The sequence below is a fragment of the Diorhabda carinulata genome, chromosome 6, assembly GCF_026250575.1.
Source record: "Diorhabda carinulata isolate Delta chromosome 6, icDioCari1.1, whole genome shotgun sequence".
Taxonomy (NCBI): Eukaryota; Metazoa; Arthropoda; class Insecta; order Coleoptera; family Chrysomelidae; genus Diorhabda; species Diorhabda carinulata.
In genome coordinates, this window is record NC_079465.1 from 24,789,015 (window position 1) to 24,810,481 (window position 21,467).

The 21,467-nt window shown below is 32.4% G+C and overlaps 2 protein-coding genes across 2 annotated transcripts in view; one reads left to right on the top strand and one right to left on the bottom strand.

The window, feature by feature from the left end:
- Nucleotides 1-17,098, bottom strand: part of LOC130894913 (carbonic anhydrase-related protein 10) — a 174,984-nt gene extending 157,886 nt beyond the window's left edge. Inside the window, exon 1 of the mRNA XM_057801946.1 lies at nucleotides 16,950-17,098. Coding sequence (XP_057657929.1) covers nucleotides 16,950-16,998 — 49 coding nt within the window. The 5' untranslated portion in view covers nucleotides 16,999-17,098. The remainder of the gene's footprint in view (nucleotides 1-16,949) is intronic.
- Nucleotides 17,099-17,636: 538 nt separating this feature from the next.
- LOC130895037 (dynein regulatory complex protein 11-like) lies at nucleotides 17,637-20,682 on the top strand. Its single transcript, XM_057802146.1, has 3 exons — nucleotides 17,637-19,990; nucleotides 20,111-20,277; nucleotides 20,372-20,682. The coding sequence occupies exons 1-3, from the start codon at nucleotides 17,698-17,700 to the stop codon at nucleotides 20,636-20,638; spliced, it is 2,727 nt and encodes a 908-aa protein (XP_057658129.1). The 5' UTR covers nucleotides 17,637-17,697; the 3' UTR covers nucleotides 20,639-20,682.
- The last annotated feature ends 785 nt before the right edge of the window (nucleotides 20,683-21,467 follow it).

Sequence of the window (21,467 nt, forward strand, 5' to 3'; positions counted from 1 at the left end):
GAAAATAAGAAAGTGCTAGAAGGATTCCTCAAGACAAACTAAATTGTTGTAGCAAGACTTGGTGCTCTGGTTGGTTATGAAGGTATAGTGTACATTTCAGATGGTTGAGATGTTATGGAAGAAATATCCAGAAAGCAGATTCTCTTCCAAGACAATGCTAAAGCCGCGTGGACCAGGATCCTTCCATATCCTCAAATCATTCCGGATTTTGCACCAACAGATTACTATTTATTCAGATCCAAGAATGGAAAAATTGGAATCCAAATGAAATGCTTCCAAGCCCAAAAATGCCATATAAGTAGGATTAATAAGACTTAGTGATCTGGTTGAAGGTTTAGTGTACATTTCAGATGGTTGAACTATCAATTCCTAGAATATAGTTTGAGATGTTATGGAAGAAATATCCTGAAAGCAGATTCTCTTCCAAGACAATGCTAAAGCCGCGTGGACCAAGATCCTTCCATATCCTCAAATCATTCCGGACTTTGCACCAACAGATTACTATTTATTCAGATCCAAGAATGGAAAAATTGGAATCCAAATGAAATGCTTCCAAGCCCAAAAATGCCATATAAGTAGGATTAATAAGACTTAGTGATCTGGTTGAAGGTTTAGTGTACATTTCAGATGGTTGAACTATCAATTCCTAGGATATAGTTTGAGATGTTATGGAAGAAATATCCTGAAAGCAGATTCTCTTCCAAGACAATGCTAAAGCCGCGTGGACCAAGATCCTTCCATGTCCTCAAATCATTCCGGACTTTGCACCAACAGATTACTATTTATTCAGATCCATTCTTGTGTATGGAAAAAATTTAATCCAAATGAGATGCATCCAAGCCCAAAGAATGGTTTTAATGGTCTCAAATATTTTGCTGAACGTTGGGTTAAGACCAGAGAATACGATGGACTCTACTATACAGGATGTCTCACGACGAGTTAAAACTATCTGTATATGGCAAAATACTCATAGTAAAGTCATGAAAATTATTATGTTTGAGTTTTCGGATACGATCTTTTTAACTAAAATATTTTCAAAGATGGCCGACTTTCGGTTCTACCAGAAATCGACTGTAACTAAGTTATTCTAAATAGAACACCCTGTATATATACATTTTTGAAATCTACGTGAAATTTTAGTATGTTTTTCTCCAAAAACTTTTTTCGAAAAATGCTTACTTTTTGAGTTATTAATTTTTTTGTAAAAACTTTGACCGTTGCAGACTCTTATAAATTATTTTTTTACGAGAATACCCTTAAGGATATGAAAATGGTTTCTATCCGGTTACTTTGAGCAAGGCCAAACGTATTTGAATTTATGTTGAAAAATTTTTCAATTTATACAGGGTGTGTATAAAAAGTGTTCAAAGTTGGCTCGTTCTCAATTTAATAAGGAATAAATAAAATTTAGACCACAACTGCATATCTACAAATTTACAGAAAATATTTTGAATCTGGATAACAGTAGGGTTTGAGTATAGGAAATTATACATGAATTTTCCTTTTTTTACCCTTGAATGCATTAAAATGGAAAAAACCGGGTAGTTTTAATTAAAAAAATAAAGAAATTTGATATTTATGAAGTTAAATTTTAAACACTTTTTATACACACGCTGTATAATATGTAAAATATTTCATCACAAATTTAAATACGTCTGATTTTGCTAAAAGCAACCAAACAGAAACCATTTTCATATCTTTAAGGGTATACTGGTTAAAAAATAAGTTATAAGGGTCTGCAACAGTAAAATTTTTTACAAAAAAATCAATAATTCAAAAAGTATGCCTTTTTCAAATAAAGTTTTCAGACAAAAATATAATAAAATTTTACGTTACTTCAAACAGAATCGAAAATCGGCCATATTTGAAAATATGTTAGTTAAAAAGATCGTATCTGAAAACCCAAACGTAGAAATTTTCATAATTGTACATATTACATATACATATAGCTTTAACTCGTCGTGGGACACCCTGTATACTAATTTTAAGTTTTTAATTTTGTACAATTATTTGATAAGCAAAGTAAGCACTGGATTTTTTCTATGGAAACTTGAGTTGTGGTTAAGTTTTATCGACGAATTAATACTTTTCTACAACTAATATCGATTCACTTTTTCGAAAATTTGGAAACAAACAAGTGACGTTTATCGTTGACATTCGTATTGGTGAAGAATCAAACAAGTTAATGCAAGATATCAAGCACATACACCATGAGTAGTATTTGGACGTCTAATCAAGTGTTGCGGATGGTACGGCGGCCAGCGCGACACCGATAAGTTTCGACGTTGTACTGAATAAGGAAAATACATGTTTTTCCAAGTAATAATCGATGAATTGTTTAAAATATCAGCTGCCAATTTTTGAATTTGCTTTTTATTTCAACGAATATATTCGGTTTTAAATGAGAAAATCTATTAGCGATTCGTTTGTATCATTGTTATAAATGTAAATTCGTTTGTTTTACAATTTCGTTCCCCTTTTTGGAGATTCCGCCTCTTTAACGGCAACCTACTGGCTTGATACCGCCGCCACCAGCTTCCGCTATCCTTAATCGCCCTTGGTTTCGGACTAATTATTGTTCAAATCCACTACTGTTATTAGTACAGGATTCATGAATAATTCGGTGTAATTAGCACTCAGAGATCTGATTAATTCTTATAGCTTTACTTACCTGACTAGCTACCTGAAAATTTATTATTCTCTGCGGTTGACACTTTCGGAAAATTAGACGACTTAATGGTGAAAATGTTTATATGTTTGAGACATTTTAATTACTATTTGTTTTTCTTGTGAAAATAGTTTTGTAAATAATTAATGGGAAAACTATTAATATTTTGAAACTGTCGCTGGTTGGAATCGGATAGATAACGGCGTGAAGATGAAAATTTAGTAGATTTTTATATTACAATTTCCAGTTGTTTTGTCGTTTCGTCAATGTCCCCAACGTCACACAAACCGAGATATTGGAGATTCAATTTCTATAGCGACATCAAGAGGAATATAGGGGAAAAGACATCAGAGTCGATTCTTTTGATGTTCCTCCTTAGATATCAAATTTTTTTAATAATAACATTTTATTCCATTAAATTCCTTTCCAGAACTAAATATTCAATAAGATATATATACAGGATGTATAAATAAATCTGTGCTAAATGCGAATTATTAACTTAAAAATGTATCTCGACTGGTGAAACTCGGCGTCACCTTCGCCTGAGAGAAAATAAAGCAAAGGAAACCCAAAAAAACAAGAATATCCTGTGAGGAGACAGGCCGAGAAAGGAAATTCGCTTCCAATTTTAACTTAATGAAAAGGAAAGTGGAATGGAACGTCTTTATGAGATAGATAAGCTCCCTGGATAACTTGAAAATACTCAACGAACCGGTAAAATTTCAAAGGATTGTTCAGTTATATTGTTATTATAGTCCCAAGAATTTGGAACGACACACAAGGATTATACTGATAGATATACAATTAAATATGTTGTTTAATTCGAATAACATACAATAAAATTAATTGAATCGTTTTTACCTTCTCCAACTATAAATTACTCAACTAATCACACGAATTTCTGAAGCAAACAAGAAATCTAACAATCTACTGGAGAAACCAAAGCAAAAATCCTTCATGGAAAGGTAAAATATCTAAGGACAAAAAACATTCATTCAATGTTTCTAAATTTCCGCAATTTGATTACAATCCAGAATGTATTGGTGCATCCTTTTATAAACAGTCCAGGTACTAAGGATTTTACGGCTGAAACTCTTAAATTCGATGTTTTTACTGTTCAAAAACATCTTCGTTTGAACTGATGTGTGACAGCTCGCATTGTTGTGATGAAGAATGCTTCTAAATGCTTCGTATGGCAATAACTCCTGCTGGATTTGGCTCTTTCTGAAAAATCTACACCTAGATGCATAGATAGATCCATGATTCCTTGCCTGTCAATACCTTTTGAAGCAACGCTATTAAATTTTTTCATCACCAATCGACACAAGCTTTTTTTGAGTCCCTCATTGAATACGAGGGAAACTGATACCATAATCTCAAGGTATATCATCTTCATCACCAAAAGTCGAAGCTAGTTAATCAGCTGTTGGTTTAATCCACATGAAAAGTGACGGACTAAATTGATTTCCATGTTTTAACCAAGAAGAATGTTTCAAGTTTAAACAACTCAAATATCTCCCGTATTAAAAATAGTCTTATTGGGGGGTATAAATTGCTGCTTTATTGTATCTGTTTGCCCGTTTCTATCAATAAAAATTCGAAAGCACCACCATAATAAACATTTTATAACTCACTTGGGGTAAGTGTGAACGGCGTCGAGTTAATTTGACAGCTTTACTATCTGGCATCATTTCTCGTTGAAAAATAAAAGAAGTTATAGTAAATCCTTCATAATATAAATCCGAAACGTTGAAATCGACCAATCATCTTGTCATCAACTAGCTCAGTCTTGCTTGGGGGTGGTTGACAACATAAAAAATTGAATAACTCACATTTGATCGTCAGTAATGATTTGAATAATAGACGCTGATGATGACACAGATGAAAAAGTTTATCATAAACATATACGAGGATTTTCTGAAAAATTTCTGAACCCAACTTGATTAATTTTATGTAACGAAAGCTCAAAACACTGTCTGGAAAGATGTATACTCCGCAGCAGGTTTCAATCCTTTCCAAAATCCGGATTCGTTCAGCTTCTTAAGCATACGCAAAGAAATGTAAAGAAAAATTAGTCATATAAATTATGGGTAAAAAATTTTTTGTCCGCTCCAATTGGAAATACTGATTTGTTCATTATTTTTTCAGTATCAACTATTTCTTTGACGTTTATGATTGTAGTTTAGTCCAAATTAACCTTGTGAGGTGAAAGCGCGTGATGTGTTTCATACTTTTTGTACCAAGTCATCTTCAATGAAAGAAACCATCGATTGATAGAAATGCTTCATAGTATTGATTTTGCCAACGACTTTTTCTTTGTTGAATTTACATAGATTTGAATAAAATATATAGTAGTTAGTTTCAGTTTTATTTACAGTAGTAAAACGAATGGAAAATAATTTTTATGTTATGCAAACTGCTCCAAATAAGTTTCTGAATTACATCTATTCGGAAAAGAAGATTTTTCATATTCAAATGATTGCAATACTTCAATAATAACTCTTCTTCATATTCAGTATTTTTCTCAATGTTTTTCATTAGAAATTTTTCATATTTTCCTACTTCTATTGGTTTTCTTCCATGAAACTCACTTTGGAAATTTCTAACATGAAAAATATCCAACTAATGAACACGAAATTTGATAGATATTGGTTTAAATACTGTACTCCGAAGGTAAAATGTCAAATATTACCTACAGTATAGGTAAAAAATAAATCAGAGATTGTAGTACTTGGTTAAAGTACTTAAAACATACTTTGCTTTGGTTTAAAATTGTATTAAGCATTGCCTTGTTCGGCGTGATGAAATTTTGTAAAATTTGTATCAAAATATTGTTTTTATTTTGTTCAGTGGCGGTTTAATTTGATCACATGGTATTATTTCAAAGTAAAAATCGATATCCAATCAATTTAAGTGTGTTTTTTTCGGTATTTACAAATATATTATTACCAGGATTCTTTACTGTTTACAAATTATATCAAAGCTTGTACATTTCGGATCAGATTAGTCAAAAAGGAATTTATTTACAACTAGACTGATATTTGCACACCATAAGCCCGGTGTTTTTGTGGTCCTTGTTTACCCTGTGCCCGTAGATTCCCGGTCGGACGGCAACCGTCCGTAGAGGATAATAAACGTATATTTTCACTATTTGAACTGTTTAATGGGAGACAACAATGTTGGCTGACGGTACCAGATCGCATTACTTGGTTTGTTAATTGAAATGCAGAGGTTCATTTCAGAATAAACAAATGTAAATGTGAACATAGATGTGAGCGATTTTTTTTTAAATAAAACTCAACATATTATACTGCTCAATATCCTGTATGACCTTCAAGTTCTTTTAAGACTACATACAACTGCCTTACCATGCCCAAAATACCATAATCTTCGTTTAGGACATCTGTTAATTGTGTCCAACGCCCAATTGGATCGAGGTTTGGGTGGAGGTTGAAAGAGCAAATTTTATGATAATTTTAGGTCTGAAAGCTGAAAATTTGCACCGAAAACCGACTCCAAAGAAGACAAAGACCGCACCAATTGCAGACAAGATCTTGGTGTCGGTTTTTTTGGGTTACGCGTGGGATAATTTTCATTAACTATCTCGAAAAAGGAAAAACTATCAACGGCGAATATTATTGCAACGTTTAAGCGAAGAAAACAAGGAAAAACGGCCGTATTTAGCTAAGAAAAAAATGTTGTTTCTTCAAGAAAATGCACCAGCTCACATATCCATTATTGCAATGGACAAAATTAATGAATCGCCACCTCATTCGTCATATTTGGCTCCCTTGGACTATTTTCTGTTCCCACACTTGAAAATATTGCCTGGTGGTAAAAGATTTTCCATCAAAAAAGAGGTTATAACGGCAGTTAATGGTTATTTTGAGAAACTTGTCGATTCTTATTATAAATAGGGTATCGAACTTATTGAACGTCGCTGGGAAAAGTCTACGGAGCTAAAATTAAAAACGGCGGTATTTGGCTAAGAAGAAAGTGTCGTTTCAATGACTACACTTAATCAAATAAAGTTTGAATCGCTATTTCATGCACCATATTGTCCAGAATTAACCCCCTCGGATTCCTAGACATGAAACATAGATATACATAGATAGATAATCAAAGATTATGCAACAATGACGAGATAATGATGTTTATTTTGAAAAGCTTGAAGATTCTTATTATAAAAAGGATTTCGTAGTACAAGAACCTCGGTAGTTGGTTGGACGAGGACTGGGATAATGAGGATAATATTCTCACTTTCAAAACTAGCTTAAAACTAAGATATTTAGCATGGTAATTAAAAAATTATAAAACAATTGAAATGTCGAATATTAGAAGTACAAAATGACAAATGAAGAGATCTTAAGAAGAATGTGACAAGACAGAGAAATTTTCTATATGGGTCATGTATTCAAAGGCCCAAAGTGGTGATTTCTTCAACTCATAGAATAAATGGTACACGGGGAATCGCGACAAAGCAAATATCTTGAGGACAAGCTTGAGAAATAGAGAAGATCTGGATCTGATGTAATCACCAACCTCAAAAATAGTGGATAGGTAACAGAGAAAGAAAAAAATTTTTTGCTTGTGAAAATGCTTAACTATTACAATGCGTTTAACCTCGGTATTTATTTCGTTATTTGAATTTAGACGTACGTCAATCAACTCTATACAGATTGTCGCTTATGTTTCTGATTCCTAATTACAAAAAGAACTTCTGCAGTTCAAATAATAATACATGCTGATACGGAATTATTCGAATCGATAGTTTGAAGTAACGATTCATCATCAAAGAGTTTGTCCTCGTGAACAATCCGAATTTGCATTACATAAAGTGGTTATTAACATTCCAGGTTCGGTTCGGCTGTCTAACAATTTACTATATACCTAACCTATAATCTTTTATCGTAATTTCAAATATGTCCGATTTTACAATCAACTTTTGACAAAGAACGATAGCAATCTGAATTCGAAATCCCGTTTCCCGAATGCAAATATCCATTTTGGAAAGGTCTCGGGTATAAGATTAACGTTCCGAATCTTGAGAGTTGTTGTTAAATCTGTCAAATTTGATGGAGAGGGCAGAATAATTTTCATCCATCAAGTAGGCAGTGATTAATTGAGAGCGGCGTGGCGCGGACAGGTGGGACAATACTACATGGCGCGGTCGAGGACGTAATGAATAACATAACCTCACTCGCGCGCGCGATATGTTTCTAAACAATCGACTGGACATTTAAACAAGCCAATTCGAGTGATGAAGGGAGGGAAAGCAGGAAAGGCATTCGGGAATTGTGCATGTAATGTGCTTATGAAAGCGAGGTATGTCTCAACGATCACAATACCTTTATATAACAAACAAACGGGGATGAAATATAATATTTCAAACGTTTCTTTCCCATCTTCATCGCAAACACGGAAAGGATTAAACTTTGAGATATAAAAAGACCACTCAATAAAATTAATATCAATAAATCTGTGCCAGAATAGAGGGAAACGCCCGGCTAACGCCAACTTAGATCTATAATTTATCACGGGGCCAAATTGATTTGTTCTGGAAGACCTCCTAGACTTGGCGGTCACTCTCTACCAAATTAGATTCTAATCCAATTAAAACTTTGAGCTAGGGGTTATCGCTGACCGACCACTCTCAATCTTTGTCTTAGATGATGAATGTATACCAGGGATAACAAATAAACTCGTTTTTTTACCAATTCTTTTAAGAAATCTCGAAATACTAAATTTTTTTTCATAATAGGTTCATCGTCTACTCTTTTAAATTTTGATTATAGATGTCACTCTACCTCTTTCGTTGTCGACAACTATTCAGTACTCTAATTGGAATTCATCCTTTGCTATTTTCTTCAATACCCATTCGGTCACATGATCTGATGTTTTCGGCTTCTTTCTTCATCTTTACTTCATGTCTTCTAGTTCTATTTAACATCTAACGGTTTCTTTTAATGTCATTCTCATGATTTTTGATGGCGTCAACGATTTTAATTTTTCTCTTTCCAGTTTAATCCCGTCAAATTCTTTCGTGAGGTCAATGAAGTTGGTTTAGTATATTCTACAGACTTGGCGACCAGTTCTGGTCGTTTTCTACTACTACTATGATTAATTTTGCAGTTTGTTATTGTTGATTTACAGTTTACAGTTTACAAAGTAGAAAAATCGATTTTGATAGAGGTCCAGTGCTAGTATCCCATGGGAAAATTCATATTGGATCCACATTAGCCCTGTGGAGCTCGAGATGTGGGGTTTACGCCTGTTCTACATTTCGTGGAGGTTTTCACAAAAGATTAAGAGTATTTCGTGGATGCTGAGGACACCTACTATGGATTCATGTCGTAAAAAACCATGGGATACTGGAATGGAGAAGACTTATTAGTCATTTCTCACTCTAAATTTGGTTTTGAAGTTGTACGATGTCATTCCCAAGCTACAACCTTTTCGAAATCCTTTTCCTTCAATAGTTTTTGCATAAAGATCCAGTATAAGTATATTTATCATAATTTTCGTTTTAAAATTGATCCACCATCCACCAAGATAGTTGTATAATTTCAAAAAATGGAAAATATAGTAGTAAATTTATTCTGCAAGTCGTTTTTGTAAATTTGAAATCAAAATTGGTGGTAAAAAGCAGTTACTAGTCTTATCTTTGAACGGAATGATAATTTCAAATCTCAGCTTGTTTAGAAATTTGATTATAAAATATTCATTTCCCATTGCAACCCTTATATTATAAAACATTAAAGAGAAGGTGCCCACATGTTTGTTCCTTTTCCTGGAAAGACAAATAAAACTTGACTACGTTGCTGGAATGTTTGAACACAGAAAATTTGTCGTCCCTTTTCCGACCTCTTTAGCGTAATTTTTGGAACGCTTTTTCTGCTGCAGCATCGCACAAAATCATAAATAAAACGTTATCTACAGGGTACAACAATATTTACATAAAAACATAAAAGCTAGTTTGAATCAGAAACTTTTATTTATTTTATTGAACCAAAATTATTAAATCTAACTTACATTGTATATTAAATGACATAAAATTTCATTTTATAATAAAATTGTGCTTCAATGTGACCTTATTTTAATCTTAAAAAAGTTTCTACGTGTCGGGAAACAAAAATGAAACATAATTTAGGTCTCTAGTGAAATTAAAGATGTATTTCAAAATATCGATCCGACATTTTATCTAATTTATATGTATGAGTCTTGAGAATTTGTGATTTTAATTTATATAAGAAATTGTGGTTGGAAATAACCCAATTAACAATTTATTTTATTCCTAAACTCATTTATTTTGAAATAGATTCATTGAAATCCTGAAATACGTTTTATTAGAACACAAAGTTAGTTTGAAAAATTGCAAATATTGAATCAAGAAATTGTTCGTATAAAATACTGAGCATCCACAATATAGCCCTTATATAGCCCAGTTTTATCATTTTATTCAGAATATTTAGCATCTTATCAAATCTCACATCGAACCTTTAATTACTTGATTGGAACAAAATTAAAATTGTCTTAGACTAAAATGAACCTTGGAAATCTGTGTTTTACGATTTTATGGATGAGAATATTGAAGAATTTCCATTGAAACCATTTCTAGAGAAAATATTATAACAAAAATCGTGGTTGTATATTTGGTGTTAACTAAATGAAGGGTTGTTCATCTTCACCAGATAAAACAACAGCTAGAAGTTAAGATTTTTTGTGAAAATGACTTTGTAGTCTTTGACTATAATCAAAAACCTTCCTCTATCGAACAAACTCATTTTTTATCTAATAAAAACCAGATTATAACGATATTAAAAACTTCTAAGAAGACTGGTTTCAATTTAATTCAACTCTTTTCTGATATATCTTTAGATATAAAGACTTGGGCTGAAACAGTTTGTGAAGAATCAACTAAAATCTGGAAAATTCAATGCCGTTGAGACTTCATCCAGCAAAAACCAAGCATAATAATGCAAAAGAAGAATGTTTGAAAGAAAAAAATAAAGTGACAGAAAAAAAACACACAGTTTAGTTGGACTATTATCAAACAAGGAATACCATGCTTTCCAAAAACTGGGCGGCTTTGACTAACGCCCAGTCAAATGATTTGGTGGAATGTGCTATTAAGGATCATCGATTAGAAGGTTAATTCGCCGATTTCGGGTGTCTATATAACCATATAAGGACAAAGGAATGCATTAGGAAGAAGTTACTTCACAAAGAACAGAGTTGTGATCATGGATGAGGTTTGCTCTGTGTTATATCCGAAGCAAGCAAATATACAAGGAGATGTCTTTAAAAATTGATCGATTTTGTTAATATACATCATTCCAATATTTTGGGCGAATCTAAACTCTTGTTACTAGACCAGAATAACCAGAGATTTGTACTGAAAGAAGTTAATCTTCAAAACGTTCCCCCGGCACGTTCTATTGAACAGTTTTGGACATTGACAGAATAAAAAGGAAAAGTGTTCTGAAACTTTTCATTTCAATATCTATTTTTATTGTTTTATCATTAGAATTAAAAACTGATTAACTACTTGGTATAAAAAAAGTGTCCACTTTAATATTTATATCTGTTCAAACAAAATAAATTTGTTTTTTCAACTTGAGTAGATGTCGTGTGGATTTGGACGTTTTTATATCATTTGACAACCGTCCTGAAACCGCGGGGTATGAACCTGCAAGCTGTGCATTTTCCAAAAAGCAAATGACCACAATTCACCCATGTGTGAACCGCGGGAGATAAGACCTATTAGTATGACTCATTATGTCCATTTTATGAGCCGGATATGCTTTGCTCAAACGGTCCGGTCCGCAACTTTACAAATTCCTATCGTCAACAAATCAACGGCGGGTTAGAATCCACAAATAAGGGGCTAGGATCGTGTAAAAAATTAATTAAAATGAGAAATATTATTTTTTTAACGGAAATCTATTTCTAACTTTGTTATGATAACGAATCTTATCAAAATCGTATTAAATATACTCAAAATTGAATGGAATATGAAGAAAAGTGCTGCTTGGCTGAGAAGAAAGTTTGTAGGATCTAAAAATCTCTGAAGCTGTACCAGCAGCATTCAAAGTAGTAATTAAGCTGCTACAACGTACATAGCCTCAAAAACAACAAAATCAAAAGTGGATTTGCGACATTAAAATAAGCATCATTTAAAGGTTAGATCTGCTCTGGTTCATGACGAAAAGTTAACTGAAGAAGATAACGTTGAGTAAGAACAAATCACTACACATTTAACGAAGACAAAACCACCATGGTAAACCAGAGCTTTACGAAAAGACCTTCCACTAGTGAAAACAAAGACATGTATTAAGATAATGCTAGAATACCAGGAGGAGGTGGAATGTACTGTATCCAATTCATCTGTATCTGCGTATTTTCATGTCACACAAGATGATACTCAGGGTTTTTCAATCTGCTTGATATCATGAACTTCTTCTTCGGTTGTAGTGCAAATTACCACGCGTTTAACGAAGACAAAACCACCATGACTCTGAGGGTGTATAGCTACGATAGTTTCAGGAAATTTTTGTTGAGAAGAGACCTGGTACTCCACCTTTTCTAAAGTTATACCTGAAGTACGAATTTACCGTGTCGAAGGTGTCATTTTATGAATTAATTCGAGCCCTACGATATTTTTTGTGTACACGCCCAAAATATATAAGCTAGATAAGCTTTTGTAATGTTCAAAAATTTAGATTCTTATCAATTAAGTAGTGTGAGAGATATTGTTCATGATTATGATCTCTTAGTCTTAGACTTAGACATAAAAATAAAAATTTCCGTCGATCTTAACTACTTTTCGTTTGAAACCTTTCCAAAGGAAGGCAGTAATTAAAAAAACAAGAAAAAATCTGTTGTTTTATAGTGATTTATTTGGCATTTCGTGTTCGTGGGGAGTTAATATGTGTATTATCATTGTTCTACAAGGCTTCGAACACGATATAGTCTTCTAAGGTAAATGTACCGGAAGACGGATATCTTTGTGCATGCTTAATTGCCGTTTGTAATCCGCTTTTGTTAAGGAGTAGTCTAAAAGATAATCTCTGGTGATTAATGAATATTACGGGAAACTTTGGTCAATAATCAAGACGAACGTTCGGCTGGTACGATTTTTTTTTTCAAATAAACCAACCGTCTAACTACAATACAGTTAATTATGGAACTAATTGATTACGCAGTTCAAAAAACGCCGGTCTTCATAGATTTTTGTGAGCAAAATATAAATATATAATCCCCCTTCATATTCATATAAATATCAACGTCTACAGGTGTCTATCTTATCATTAGAAACAAAAATTATTTTGTTTTAATCAATTGAGCTACACCTTCTCTTTCAACATTTGAAAAGTACAGATTCTGTGGTAATGAGGAATATACTATGGATGCCCCGCAATTATAATTCAAAAAATGTTGTGATCCACATGTGATTGATAGAATTTAACCTCTTCAAAATCACTGAAGATCATTGGACGTCAAAGGACATGCAAAAAAATATAACCACACGAGAATGCTCTATAAAGAAGATTCTAGCAGAATCACCAAGATATAGAAATCTCACTGAGTGATGATAGACTTAACAGAACTTGTCAAGAGTAGATTTTGTATCTGTTGTCACATTGAAGACTGGAAAGACAAGTATAGAAGGTATAAAGACACGAAAAAAAAGCTATAACCACATAGGATTATTCTATAGAGAAGATTCTAGCATAATAAAGAAAAAAAAGTTATCTTAGACAGCACTGGATGATGATAGGTACCACGGAATTTGAGAAAAACAAATTTTGTAAGGAGATGAAAGGAAAATAGATTAAACCAACTTCAAAATGTCTCAGCATCACATTCCAATGTAGAACTTGTGGTGATGATCGTGTACAAGACCTATTGGAATCCAAAAGACACCTTAAAGTACATTAGACGTGACAAAACAAGTTTGAGAGACATAAAGATACAGATAACCACATGGGACTGATCTGTAAAGGTGATTCTAGCAGAAAAAGAAAAAAAACAGTTCCAGGAAGCACTGGATGATTGTAAATAGAACAGAATTCGACAAAAACTAATTCTGTAAAGAGAAGAAAGAAAAATAGACTCAACCAGCTTCAAAATGTCTCAGCATCACATTCCAATGTAGAACTTGTGGTGATGATCATGTACAAGACTCCAAAAGACACCTGAAAGTACATTAGACGTAAAAAAACAAGTTTGGAAGACATAAATGTACAGATAACCACATGGGACTGATCTGTAAAGGTGATTCTAGCAGAAAAAAGAGAAAAAACTAGTTTCAGAAAGCACTGGATGATTGTAGATAGAACAGAATTTTACAATAGCGAGTACTGTTAATAGAAGAAAGAAAAATAGACTCAACCAGCTTCAAAATGTCTCAGCATCACATTCCAATGTAGAACTTGTGGTGATAATGATGTACAAGACCTATTGGAATCCAAAAGACAACTTAAAGTACATTAGACGTGAAAAAACCAGTTTGAGAGACATAAAGATACAGATAATCACATGGGACTATTTTATAGAGAGGATTCTAGCAGAAAAAAGAGAAAAAACTAGTTTCAGAAAGCACTGGATGATTGTAGATAGAACAGAATTTCACATTAGCGAGTACTGTTAATAGAAGAAAGAAAAATAGACTCAACCAGCTTCAAAATGTCTCAGCATCACATTCCAATGTAGAACTTGTGGTGATGATCATGTATAAGACTCCAAAAGACACCTTAAAGTAAATTAGATGTGAGAAAACAAGTTTGAGAGACATAAGTGTACAGATAACCACATGGGACTGATCTGTAAAGGTGATTCTAGCAGAAAAGAAAAAAAACAAGTTTCAGAAAGCATTGAATAATGATTGGTACCGCGGAATTTGACAAGAATAGAAAAAGAAAGAAAAGCGAGTTGGTTCTATTTGACGCATTCGTAGACACATGGACGTGTACCATTTTTTCTCCTTTAATGAATATTCTGGTCCACTACATAAATTATACAATGAAATACTAGATCAATTCCTACTATTCTGTCATATATACCAAACTGATTGGTAGATTCGCATTTAATTTACTAGATATTTCTCTTTCGATTAAACTTACACGTATTAAACAAAATCTACTTCGACTTTTATTCATATTCAACTTACACGGAACTCTCACAATCCCCCCAACGTTCAAGTTAGAAACCACAAGAAAGTTTTCGAGCCAATTTAGGGTAAATGATGGATATGCTGTCATCATTATTAAATGATTGCCCCTTTTTGCACCTCCTGGGATTCATTATACAAAAAATCAGTATCATCTGATGTTATATAATCCGCTACAATGATAGAAATCATTTCAGTAAGTGCACTAAGCATATTTTATCAAAAATTATCGTGTATTTCACTCCAAATAAACTGCGGGAATTTCCTCAACATACAAATAACAAAAAAAGAATCAATAAGCACCTATGAAGCTATAGAAGATGGATAGTACCCATTTTCAATGTAAAAGTTTGTAGTTTCCATCGAGGAATAACAGAAAAAAATAGAGTAATAGTAGAAGACACAATCGAAGAACTCAAAACGGATTTCGATTTAGAAGAAGCATCCAAAATTGATAACAGAAGAAGCCGCACAAGAAAATATACTGTAAGTAAAGATCTTCGACTTAGAAAAAGCATTTGATAGAGTACCTAAAGAGAAAATTTGTTAGACGAATGAAAGTATTACGGAAATGATACAAAAAGAAATGACAAAACATCAGAAGGATTAACAACAAATATTGGATGATCATTTAAAAGGAGATGCGTTGTTTTGAGTAAAAAATATGCGTGGAAAGCAATACAGTTAGCATCAGTGATAAAGCATTTGCAGACGATGTTATAATAATAGAAAATAACAAAAAAATACAATAATAGACGAAAATGGAACATGAGATACAGATACAATTACTCAAAATACTAGATTAATGATTCTGGGTGTTGACTGAACGAAAAAAAGGGAAATTCAGGTGACAGAGATGAAATATTCTAGAAGATAAAGATAAAATACGATACATAGATATAAGAAAAAGTCTAAACAATATAGAGGAAAAGCAATGGTCCGAACACTCGTAATATTTGAAGGAAGTTTCCTTTTACTTTGAAATTTTCATCACATTTTCCCACAATATTTGACAAACAAAAAAAATAGCTTGATTTCGATGTGTTCCGCATCTGATTGCTTCATTAAAAATTTCTAGCACGAACAAGCTCTCTGTTAGTTTACTTAATAAAAAATTTAATGAAATTAAGTGCACCCAATCTCTGTTTTAAATATTTGAAAAGACAGTTTACACAATTTGTAGTATATAGAGGGGCTCAAAAACGAAAAATACTCATGTTAGATACGATTTTATATCAATTTTGGTTTCTTTTGAAGAAATCAGCGTTAGTTAAAGATAAAATTGTTTACATCTTCGTAAATTGTTGACGGATAAAATTAATAGTTACAAAAAGAAATAATACCAAAGAAGATTTAGTTTGAGTATGAGAAAAAATAGGAAATGGAAGCTACAGGAAAATGTGGTTAGATCTAAAGAGATTCAGAGTTGAAAATTAAAAGGCCTAAGTTCAGACAAAAAAGATCTGTATCTATATATTTGAGAATAGAGAATTGAATTTAGTGAGTTTTTCAAAAAACAATACTGAATGAATACAGTTGGATATTTGGAACGAATGAATGAAGAAAAAGCAACAAAAAAGATAATAGAAAATAGATGCTGGAATAAAAGAGAATGAAGGACACATAAAAACATGATTTACATCAATGAAAGTTGAAAATGTAAAAAAAAAGCTGGGTGAAATGTAATTGAGTGTAAAAAGGACTGTAGATCCAAGGAATAATTCCTTTCCAAAACTCCAAATAGTCCAGTCCACAGAATTAAAAGGACAACTAGTTTCGAAAAGACAAAGTTTTGTAATAATTGCTAAGACTCAACTGTAAATTAGTATTTTTTGGAAACCAAATATTGATTTTATTTATCACCCTCTCACCCTATTTATTACCCTCTTCTTTTGAACAACTCTGATAGCAATAAACAACCTCGCAGCAGAAAATCTAATAGATTTTGAAGCTACAAAAAATTGGGGAGGTCGATACATCACTGTTATATATAATTTTATCGAATAACCCTCGTAGAAATCACCAAAAATGGATAATTAGAATAAAATTCGGGAAAAAAATCGATAATGAATAATTTATATAATTATTATTCGGGAATATTTTACTCACCATATAAAAATAGAGTTAGTAACCACACTCCACACGTAACGAGCCTCATAGTTCCTTTTTTTTTAATAAATACATTACAGTTTTTCACACGTGATCGAGTGTTTTTTTCGAAGTTTCCGTCACGATCCACTTTCCACGGAAACCGCACGCAAACTGACAACACATTCGGAATTTCCTCCGAAATGTAAGCGCAAAATTATAACTCCAACGCTATTGGTCCGGAGTATTTTCCACGGCCAATCGCATAGCTTCGTTGCGCGCAATTATACGAGGTTCATCTATTTAAAACAATAAATTATACGATTGATCCATCTAACTATTAATATTTTCCTATAATCAAAATAAATATTATTTGAATTGATTAGCATAGTTTCTTAATTTATTTATCGTTGTATATACGAGGGTACTTCAAATATAAACCGGAAATTCACTATAAAAAATTTGTTAGTAAGTTATAGAGACGATTTTTTTTATTTTCTTTATACCTGGTCTACGTCAGATTCTACGGAAGTTTTTTTAGTAAAAATCTGTTTTCGAATCGCAGTCCACCAAATGTCTCTTTGAATTTCCAAAAAAATAAATCGTTTCCATCCTGTATAGCTGTCAAACAAATATTTCCAAACTTTTGACATTTCAGATTAATGTCAAAATGAATAATTATATATATTCGATGTAGAATTATCTTTAAATTTGTTTGTTTTTTTTTTGGTTTTAATTGAAATCCATGTGAGTTTATCTAATCAGTGAAATGTCTTTTGAATATTATGTAAATAAATGGATAGTTACGAAAAAGAAACTGGAAAACGAAACGCTTCGAGATGATCTTTGGAGACAGAAAGCTAAACCAGTTAACGATCGTTTAATGGCGAATTTATTATTTGGAGATTTCTATGCTAGATATTGTTTGCTATATCAAGAATTGGATACTTGCATCGACCAAATGGTACAACCACAGAAACGTCAAACTGTTAAGAAACTAGTAGATGCCGCAGCTATAAGACTACTAGAATTCAATAATATATTACTAGATCTCGATTTATCTGAATACCATTACATAGATGGTACTTTGGTGGAATTAAAATTAGTACCATATGATGTAGAAATCTTACATCCATCGTTATTTCATCATAGACCAATAGACATTGAAGATATGTGGAAAAAAATACAAAAAGGTGAAAAAATATTCATACCGCCTCCTCCAGAACCAGAAGAAACCGTAGAAAACCTCGAAAATATACCTAAAGAAGTTGGTAGTACTGCTGAAGGTGATAAAAAAGAAGAAGCACCACCATCAAACGAGACTAAAAAAAAGAAGAGACCTAAAAAAATCAGAGAAGAAGAAAAACCACAATTGACTGAAGAAGAATTAGAGAAGTTGAAGCAGAAAGAATTGATAACAGAGGCAGTTAAATTAATACAAACCGCAGAAAGAGGAAGACAAGAACGGTTATATTTCCTAACGAAATGGTTAATATATAAGAAAGCTAAGGAAGTACGTGAAAAATTACAACAACAACAACAACAAAAAATAGAAACGAAACCAGAAAATCAATCGGAAATAGAAGAACTTAGAAAAAAGGAAAACGAAGCAGCTTTAAAAATACAAAGCGCTTGGAGGGGTTTTACCGTTCGTCGGATGATCAAACATCACGAAATAAAACGGAGACATTTAATAGGAATGTACGAACCAGTATGGAGATCCGAAGAATATGAAGAAATCTTCAATAGAAATTTGGAAAAACGAAGGGAATACCGAGATCAACGCATCAGGGAATACGTAGAAGCAATCGATAATGAAAAAGCCAGAGTATTCAGAGTGATAGCGCCTGGTTTGATGGAAGACATCGGCGACGAAATCAGAGAATGGTTCGCGCTTTGGTATAAAGAAGTCAGACAATTCGACGAAATACCTCCGGAAGAAAAAGGCGGTACTATATTGGTGGTACGCGCGGAAACTATGACCCCCAAAGAATTTATAGATGAAGTTGAAAGAAAACGACGACAGAAAGTGAAAGCTGGAGGCGCTAAGGCGCAGAAAGAAAAAGAGAGAAAAGAAAAGGAGAAATTGAAGAAAGCCGAGGCGGAAAAGAAGAAAAAAGAAATAGAACAAATGAAGAAGATAGCGGCGGCTAAAGCTGCCAAAAAGAAAAAAAGAAAACCGGGGGAATATGAATATGATTACGAAGATCCTGTTGGACGACCGCTTTATCTGGAAGGGCAGCAAGAGCACGGGGATATATGGGATTTACGTAACGATTTTGATAATCCTTTAGAAAAACATTATATGGATATAATAACTGATAAGACTTTGCTCGATAATCAATTCGAATGTAGAAGAATTGTTGATAATATGATGCGAGTTGAATTGGATATGTTGAACGAAGCACTCGACGAGGATCGCGTTAAATACGGTTTAAAAAAAATAAAAAGGAAAAAGCGCAAAGGAAAAAAAGGTAAAAAGAAAAAGAAAGGTAAGAAAGATCTAACCGGAAATCGAGAAATTCAAGATCTTTTCCAAGAATTAGTAGATAACGAAATAATAAGAACATACCCCAAAGTTAGTTTAGAAGATTTCCACGGGGATTTTAGTTATAATAATTGGGAATTTAGAAATATGGATTTCGATCCCCCGGCTCAGCTATTGGACGTTCGTCAAGCTGTAGTAATGAATTGCATCATACCTCTTGGAGTTGAAACTATGAAAAGACCAAAATCTGTTTTAATATTGGGACCCGAAAAAAGCGGAAAACATCTATTAGCGAACGCGATTTTCAACGCAACTAGATCGGTCGTTTTTGATCTATCGCCAGAAAGATTAGCGGGAAAATACGAAGGTGGTAAAGGAATGAAAATGCTCGTACATTTAATTGATAAAATGACGAAGCTTCTAGCTCCATCTATAATATATTTCGATGCCGCTGAAAAACCTTTTTATAAAAAAGTACCCAAAGAAGAAAAATATTTGAATCCGAAACGCATCGGATCCAAAATCAAGAAAATCATGAAAGGTATCAAAATAACCGATCGGGTTTTGGTTTTAGGTAAATACACAAAAGCTTTCATTTCATTTTCTTTTGATTTGATTATTTTTAATGGAAAACTGAGTTAACTACAACAAATTTGACTCGCTCAGTTTCAACAATTTAACCAATTCATTCTAGGTATTACAAATAAACCTTGGAGCGCTCAAGCTAAATTAAAAAAAGTTTACGAACGACATATTCTCATCCCACGTACAGATTATAATAGTGTATACATATATTGGAGGGAATTGTTGATGAAATACCCAGGAGTTGATAGAAATTTCAACGTTACCGCCTTATCGAAGGTAAAGAGGTTTATACGAAAAGAAAAATTTATATTATAATCTCCGACAGTATAAAATGTAGTATATAGATGATTTCAATAAATAGTTTTTGTAGGTGACTCAAAATTATCCTTTACCTCTACTTAGAGAAGCTTTAGAGCACGTACTGACTCCTAGAAGGATCATTCAATTACATTTCAAACCGCTCGTTCCAGAAGAAATTTATGAATATTTCGTCGATAAAGAAATTCAACCGATTACTGATAAAATTTGGAAAAAATTTCAAAAATGGTTTAATAAAACGAATTTGGGTAAACGGAAAGCTAAATTTAATAAATGGGCCAAAGAGAAAAGGGAAGCTTTACAAAGAAAAGCTAAATAGAAATTGGAAAGTTGTGATAATAAATTATATAAAACTTGAGTTTATATTCTGGTTTTCGTATTATTTCGACTGAAAAAATGTTTTTTAAGATGGATATACAATTAAAAATTTGGATTCTGAAGTTATTGAATTATATATATACAAAAACTTTCCTCAACCCCTGATACAAAATGAAAAAAATTGGTAAAGGTATAACTTTCATTTCAACCCTCGTATTTATAGTAAAGACTGTTTATGAGAAATTTCAATTAAAGAAATCAATAGATTTTGAAAAAAATGTATCTTCGCAAGAAAACAAACCAGATTTTTGATTTTTGATTTTTAATTTTTGTGGTAAATGCCACAGCTTTCGGAAAAATAAATTTCGATAACTTCAAAATGAATAAAAGGCTTTTTTATTTCTAAAATTTCTGCAAAAAAACTACATAATCCCACATTATATCGCTATAAATTCACGATTTCTACTTTTCGACAATTTGCAATTTCCAAATGCACCCCTTGGAATTAAAAAAAAAATATATTTATTTGAGATTTTGATAAAATTATGTACAAACGGGTTCAGTGCTACGAGAATTGAGAAAACTCAAAATAAAAATTAATAAAAGTGAAAAATTAAAAAAAATTCATGAAAACTGGATTTTCCGGAAAATTATATCATCGATTTGGAAACTATTATGATTTTCGGAAATTCTGAAAAAGTCTACATAATCCTATGAATTTTGTACATACTATAATCTCATGTTTTATATTTTTTGGTACAAAATTTCAAAATTTTGAAATTTTTTTGACACGCTTGTATATAAACCTCAATATCTCTAAAACTACTCAA

Bases quoted from the DNA above. Each gene is read 5' to 3' on its own strand.
- LOC130895037 (XM_057802146.1), top strand. From the start codon at position 17,698: ATGTCTTTTGAATATTATGTAAATAAATGGATAGTTACGAAAAAGAAA. The intron at 19,991-20,110 runs GTAAATACACAA...AATTCATTCTAG, and splicing joins CGATCGGGTTTTGGTTTTAG to GTATTACAAATAAACCTTGG. The intron at 20,278-20,371 runs GTAAAGAGGTTT...TAGTTTTTGTAG, and splicing joins ACGTTACCGCCTTATCGAAG to GTGACTCAAAATTATCCTTT.